Genomic DNA, 7,985 nt, shown 5'->3' on the forward strand with positions numbered 1-7,985 from the left:
AAAATGTTTTATATATATACGCTACAAACTCTTTTAAATGTTCAAAATAACTAAACATTAAACACTTAAACACTAACAGGTCTTTCCATTTCCTTAAAAGTGCAGAAAACTTGAGCAACACTGCACAAGGGCACCAGTCTGAATTGCAATAGCACTGGTTGGATCAACAAGAATGAATTATGTTCAGGAAACATTCACAGAATATGTCAAATGAAACTGGTGTGATCTCATTCAATTAGCATGAATTTTACTCATCAGTACAATTAACCTATCTTAAGTTCAAATAAATCAGTTCAACTGTGTGGAAATAGGTGTCATAATTGAATTAAGTTAGACCAACAAGTTATTTTTTTGAGTGTATATATATATACACACGTGTGTGTGTGTGTGTGTGTGTGTGTGTGTGTGTGTATGTGTGTGCTTTTTTAGTTAATCCATTGATGTGCATTAGACTATTAATTGAGTAGTCACCTCTATTATTTTAGGCTATGTTTTAGTCATCAGAAAATAATTATGAGAGGTTAAGCTATTGCACATTTCTAACATGTAAATTATTGATGCCAATACTTCCCTTTCCCTAAGCTGTTTAGCTGTAGTAAAATATCCATAGGCTTAATCATGAAACATACTGTGGTCCCACTTTTAACTCTCTCTTTATCTTACCCTCATTGTAGATGCATTCACAGAAGAAGACAACATTTAGAAGTGCAGTGTGGGAGTACTACACTCAACCAACACCAGGGCAGGCAGTGTGCAATACATGTAAAAATGTTGTCAGTATGGGTGGTACAGTGGCAAAAAGTGCCAATACTTCAAACCTGTGGTCCCATCTTAGAATTCATCACAATGACTTGTATAAATCTGCCCAATCAAACAAAGCTGAATCTGAGCAGGGAGCAACATCCACATGTCAGCCTACAATACATGACATTTTTCAGAAACAAAAAAAATGGACAAATCTGGATGACAGATCAAAACAAATGGACAAACTGACCACAGAAATGATCATTTCTGACAACCAACCATTCACAATGGTCTCTGACATTGGCTTTAAGCGACTCGTGGATGTGGCAGAACCACGATATGCACTAAAAAGTGACAAGTATTACCGCACTGAGAAGCTGCCAGAAATCTATGAAAAGGTTGTAAGCAAGATTAAAGCCCTAATCCAGCCAGAGAAGGCTGGATTCTCACTCTCTTTTACAACAGATTGCTGGTCAGGATCAACAGAGTCAATGATGAGCCTCACATGTCATTTCATTGACAATGAATGGAACAGAAGGCAGGTTGTTTTAAATACGAGAGTAATGTACGGATCTCATTCTGGGGAATACATCAGAGACACATTCCTGCACATGCTGGAGGAATGGGAAATTACCAAAGACTGTGTAGCTCTGGTCCTGCGTGACAATGGCGCAAACATGGTGAAGGGTTTGAGGCTTTCCGATATTTCGGACCTTAGCTGCACAGCACATACGTTGCAGCTGGTTGTGAACGATGGTTTGGCTAGCCAAAGAGCTGTGATAGATGTGATTGCCATGCTAAAGAAATGTGTCACTCACTTCCAACATTCCATCTTGGCCAAGCAGCGTCTGAGAAACTTCCAGAGGGACCTTGGCCTACCAGAACACAACTTAATCCAGGCAGTCCCAACAAGGTGGAATTCAACACTCCACATGCTGCAAAGGGCATTTGAACAAAAGCGTGCTCTTAATGTCTACTCTGGGGAACACGGCGGTTTTACATGTCCAACTGCCTACCAGTGGGACATTGTGTCCAATTTGATTGAAACACTCATCCCAATTGAGGAAGTGACACTAGAAGTGAGCTACAATAACTCATCTGCATCCAGCATCATTCCCTGTGTGACAGTGCTCAAAATACTACTTGAACATAAAGGGCCATCAACACAGGGCATCAGAACGCTCAGGGAGGTAATGAGGGAGAGCCTAATCAAGCGATTCGCCAAACTTGAAGACTCAAAAAATGTGGTTCTAGCATGTCTTTTGGATCCACGTTTCAAGAGTCATGCGTTCTCCTCTGCCTCTACACTAAACAAGGCCAAAGAATGGCTTAAAGAAGATGTAGAGGATGCTCTTCAAGAGCAGGTTGAAACAGAGAGAGCCAATCAAGAGGAGCAGGCAGATGGAGAGGAGCCCGCAGCAGAAGACCAAGCCTCTAAAAGGCAAAGGAGAGAAGAGACACCTTGCCATAGCCAAATAGACAAGATTTTCAGTTCTCTTCTTGGTCCCCATACTGGTGATCTGTCAGACAAGGACAGCATTGAAGAAGAGTTACATCAGTACCTCAAAGAGCCAGTGATTGACCGGCGTAAGGGGGATCCACTCCAGTGGTGGAGACAGAATGAAGGGCGCTTCAAGCTACTTGTCAAAGAAGCAAGAAAATTTCTTTGCTCACCACCCTCATCAGTCCCTAGTGAGCGTGTATTCAGTGAAGTGTCTGCAATTTATGACAAAAGAAGAAGCAGGCTCACTGGAGAGCATGCGGAGCAGCTCTGCTTCCTGCACCACAACCTGGTGCTGCTGAATTGGGACTACTAATTGTTACCCATTTTAATTTACTTTATAAAACTTCAGAGAGATTACATTTATTTTCCATTATTTGTTCATTTGTTGCTGTTTAAATTTGCTTTAAGTTTTACTTTGTTTATAGAATGCTGCTGATGGATGCAAGTTTTACTTAGTTTACAGAATGCTGCTGATGGATGCTCCCAGCACTTTTTATGTTTGTTGTTATTATTAATATTAATGTTGTTATTATGAACAGTTCTCAGAATTAAAGATGTGTTAAAATAATTTAAAGAGAGTCTTTGTCAGAGGGCTTTTTATTCTTAATTTTGACATTAATTTTCATTTTTACACTAGACACATATCGGTTCAAAATATCGGTTATCGGTCTCCTTGATCTGTAATAATCGGTATCGGCATCGGCCCTGAAAAATGCATATCGGTCGATCCCTAGTACACAAAGTGTAAAGCACAGAGGTGCATCTCATTATTCATGTCGAAAATGTTCTCTTCCTCAAGAAATTAAAACAAGTCATAGTATGTGTTCGTAATCCCCTTCCAAACGTCTCCCCAAAGTCTCTCTATCCTTTGATTGTGTGTGCTTCTTCCCCTTATAGCACTGCCTCTTCTGAAACCTCTGTAGAGCTCCATAAATGCACAGATGAAGTTGTTTTCACCCCCATGGTCACATCTGACACGTGAGGGAACTCCATACTTTTGAACAGCCTGCAAAAACAGCTCCATGACTGTTGTGCTACGATTATTTGTCGATGCCTGAAGCATCACGATAAGTCGACTGAATCCGTCAATCCCCCCATGAATTACGATTCTCCACCTAAGACAAGTATTAATGCAGTTATACATCAGGCCTATATGTAATACCATACTTCAGTATGAAATTTAAGGAGTTCACTATGCTTATTTCCATGCAGCTGAGAAATAGAAGTACTAAAGATTCTATGCTCAAAAGAAAACAAAGAAACAGCTAAGTGTGAGTTTAGTATTCAGGGAATTCAAGGAATTACCTAGAGATACTGTAGATTATATTAACGAATGAGAGTTGTTGAAATTGTCCATGGTGAAGTCAGATATTCATATTGAGAATTTCCACAACAGACTTCAACAAAGCTAGTTTCCATACCTTATGAGTTTGTGGTTTCCATCTACATGCCAAAGTGAGTTTGGACCTGCAACACGATAGGCCCGTCTGTACAGCCTTTGTGTCAGAGCTCTCTGAGCAGCAGCAGAAGGATCAGTGCAAAGAACATCATTGGTCAAATTATGGAACTCTTTGATAAGTTCTGCAAGCAGTTGCTGCAATGCATCTGAAGCAGCTGGACTTAATAGATGACCTTGGGCCCATGTAAGACTTCTTTTCAGGGCCTCAATTCTGAAGAAAACAATCAGAAACAGTGATTATAAATATAACACAAGCATGCTATACACACAAAATTACACATAGGTGTACGCATAATGTGCCAATGATGAAAAACACTGACACTTGGAATTTATTTAAAATGAAAACATTAACAAGTAGTAAAACTTGTACTTTTATAGCACTGAGCCTTGCTCATTTATTTTGTAGCAGCATTAGCATTAAGTTTTCTCCTGATAAAATAATTGAGCATAATGGCATTGCTGAAAGAAACACTGCAGCATCTACTGGTCATTGCTGTCATGATTTTCAACTATCAACATAACAATAATAATTATAATAAAATTACATAAAATGTCTAATTTACATGTACCAATTAATAAAAGTCACGCTGAAATTGACAAATATACATTTAAATATGTAGTCTTAAATAACATTTAAAAAGCATAAAATCACTAAATAAGTTGATTGTTAATTTTCAGGACATTATTTAATATTTTGTTATACTTAAAATGTATTTTACAGTGCAATGTCATCATTTTCACACATTTAAAAACACTCACCTGGATAATTGTACATCCTTATCGAAACTGCCACTTTGAATTATCTGTACACAGTCGTTGAACACATTCTTACATTGCTGAAGAAAATTCATACGTGCCATGTTACACTAAATGCGTAATAGAACAAATTTATTGGAATTGTATGAAGAAATCTATCAACTAATCATTTCCAAAGTGACGTATGCCTACATGTCTTACAATTTGACCAATCACTAAGGTGACGTAGAGCCGCCAAGCCCAGAAGTGGAAAAAAATGTCTGACCGTCAAATTCATTCCCGTTTATCAGATTTACGAGCAATGTTTAACGCTCAAGTGGACCGACTGATAAATGAGATGGAGGAGCCATCTGGAGAAAATCTCGTGGACCAGTTGAGTATTGGTTTTACTGTTATTAATATAGTATGATTATTAAGATAGCCTACTTATTGAAATTAGTCACGGAAGTTAGGGCATAATAGTGCTTCATAGCCATTTAGTGTCACAAGTCAATCTCTTCCAATATGTAAAACTTAGTTTTATAGTATTACTTTAACTAACATAGTTTTTACAAACATAGTTTGCCCTGAACGATGATTGATTCTGAATATAAACACAAATATTTTAAAAATATATATATAAATATATATATATATATATATATATATATATATATATATATATATATATATATATATATATATATATATATATATATATATAATATTATAAAAATATATATATATACTGTATTGTCCCAAATAAAGTGGCCTTTTCCATGTCAAATAATACTATCGCCAGTAGGTGGCGCCAAACACAGCTAAACTAGTTCCCCTGGATGAAGCAACGTGGTAAATTACTGTTAATTACAAACTTATCCAATCAAGTCTGTTATTTTTCTCTATTTTCTGTCTACTGTTTATAAAATATAAAATATTGGTAGGCCAAATTTTTTTACAATGAGACGGATAGCCAATTTTTTTTTAAAGCCAGATGAAAGGCAGGTTATATATGGTGTGCCATTTGAAAATTATTTTTCAATTATTATTAATTTATTTATTATAAAATTATTTAAGGGGGGGGGGGGGGTCTTCTTATATTTGGGACAATGCGATATGTATGTGTATACTGTATATATATATATATATATATATATATATATATATATATATATATATATATATATATATATATATATATATATATATAGTGATGAAAAATATAAGCAAGTTATTATGTTATAATTATTTCACACCTACATATAAGCACAACATTGTTATTATATTATTGTAACATCTCTTATATTCTGTAGATTCCAAATGTTTAGAAGTAGCAGGAGTAGTGCTGGACCTTCACACAGACGAAGGAGAAGACAAGTCACACAAACACGCAATGTGACTTTCAGAATGATTCTGTTAAAAAAACATGTTGAGCGATATACATCACATACTGGTACATACAGTTTACTATTTGTTAAATCACTTTTCCAGATGGGTAATGTTTTTTTTTTTTTTATGAAAATGCATGTTTTTGCAAATTTTCCCAGATGGAACTCCACAATGCAAAATAATTGTCCCATTAAATCTGAATGAAATTGAATTTAGGGAGGTGCTGAGGGAAAAATTCCCTGACCTCCCAGACAGATTCGAATTTTGCAAAGTAGCTGGAGACCGAAAGGTGATACCAATTCAGCTGTCAGTCTTGTGTCCACTGTCCAGCTGAAATTAAAGCATGCAATGTGCTGGGGCGGTCAGCTCTATACATTAGACTATTGGTAGGCAACATTTTTACCCTTACTTTACAAACAGATTTGTTAATTTCCTGTTCATATTTTTGTAAGTGCTGAAAATATATGTTATAGTCATAAATGACCATAGTTTTAGTTTGTGTGCTGAAATTATATATATATATATATATATATATATATATATATATATATATATATATATATATATATATATATATATATATATATATATATATTTTTTTTTTTTTTTTTTTTTTTTGTGGTTGTTAGGACATTCCAAGCCAAACCACTTCAGATGCCCATAGTCATTCAAATACGGAGGCAACTGATTCATCTCCACCTATTTCCCCAAACCCAGCTGCATCTCCAGGGCAAAACCATACATCTGCGTCAAGCCCCTCAACTTCCACTACAGTACATAACATGTCTTCGCCCGCTCAAAGCCCCTCTGAAGTTGATGTTAGTGTAAAATATAAGATTATGATTTTATTTAATTGTCTGTTAGATCAGAAATAACAATTACCTTTTGTTTTGCAGCATTATCAACAAGGACATGGCCATATTTTTGAGGAATCAAGGTTGCTCAATTGCTTTTAATGCTCTAAGTGTTTTTATGCTCTAATGGTGTTCATTTAACACTGATTTTGCTGTGAATGGCGGAAGATTATGGAGGACCACGTAGAGAGATTTTCAGGTGATTACTGATTTTAAGTTTTTACACCCAAATAAATAATTATACTTTCAACCTTTAGGGATGTATGTGTTTTTATGAAATGTGGCATCTTGATCTTTTTTTTTTTTTTTTTTTCATTGAGTTTTTCATTCTCATGAGCGAAGTTCAGACATCCCTTGACATTTTTGAGGGGAAACCTGGAAACTTGCTCTTTGCATATAATCAGGATGCACTACAGCAGAACAAATACTACACTGCAGGAAAGCTGACTGCATGGTCCATTCCACAATGGACCTGGGATTAAATGCCTTAATCAGCACCTTTTCCAAATGATGTGTGGTAGGACCATAGACCTTTCCACGACACAGATGTACAACAACGACTTGAAAAGGTATTATATAAATAAATAAACGTGTCTAATCTGCTTTGTGTAAAACAAATACACAGTCATAGACACAGAGTGATTGCATCATGAGTAGAATGTTTTGTCATAATTATGCATTTTAACAATTTGTTTATCAATTTTAACAAAATTAGATTTTACAATGCAAGACCACAGCAGAAATGTTGGAGGACTGGATTGCTGAATGTGGGATCCCCAACATCTATTCTGCATCACTTGCTGACAAGTAATCACCCACTACATGTACCACAGGTTGGCCATTTTAATATAATGTCATGTGCATATTCTTTGGACTTAAAGGAGCTGTATGTAAGAAATGTATTTCAATTAATCATTAAATGGCCCTGATATGTCACTAGACATTAAGAAATAATTAATTTAATAATTTCAAATACTTATATCACTGACAACAGTAGTCCGGCCAGGATATTGTCATTTAAAAGTTGTTGTTGCAGCCCTCAACTGATGTTGATGTTGACATGTTGTGTTTTGGCCTGAAGCGCCACCCTCCACCTATCTACCAATCACGAAGTCAGTAGTGTTTCAGCATCCGGGTCGCCAGCTCTGCTCTAGTTACCACAGCTGCAGCTACAAACGTTCCTGCTGGATCCTGCAGCCTATCTGGCAACCTCGAGTCAGGGGGAGGGGGAAAGGGGATACACCGCTCTAGTCATTTGAAAGTGATTGCAGTACCAGTTTTGGCCACAGTCTTACATACA

The 7,985-nt window shown here is 36.3% G+C and overlaps 1 protein-coding gene across 1 annotated transcript; it reads left to right on the forward strand.

Moving 5' to 3' along the window:
- The first annotated feature begins 674 nt into the window (after positions 1–674).
- LOC125276240 (zinc finger BED domain-containing protein 4-like) lies at positions 675–2,623 on the forward strand. The gene has a single exon (XM_048203746.1). The coding sequence runs from the start codon at positions 675–677 to the stop codon at positions 2,559–2,561; it is 1,887 nt and encodes a 628-aa protein (XP_048059703.1). The 3' UTR covers positions 2,562–2,623.
- The last annotated feature ends 5,362 nt before the right edge of the window (positions 2,624–7,985 follow it).

Source organism: Megalobrama amblycephala, linkage group LG9, assembly GCF_018812025.1.
Source record: "Megalobrama amblycephala isolate DHTTF-2021 linkage group LG9, ASM1881202v1, whole genome shotgun sequence".
Lineage (NCBI taxonomy): Eukaryota > Metazoa > Chordata > Actinopteri > Cypriniformes > Xenocyprididae > Megalobrama > Megalobrama amblycephala.

Bases quoted from the DNA above. Each gene is read 5' to 3' on its own strand.
- LOC125276240 (XM_048203746.1), top strand. From the start codon at position 675: ATGCATTCACAGAAGAAGACAACATTTAGAAGTGCAGTGTGGGAGTAC.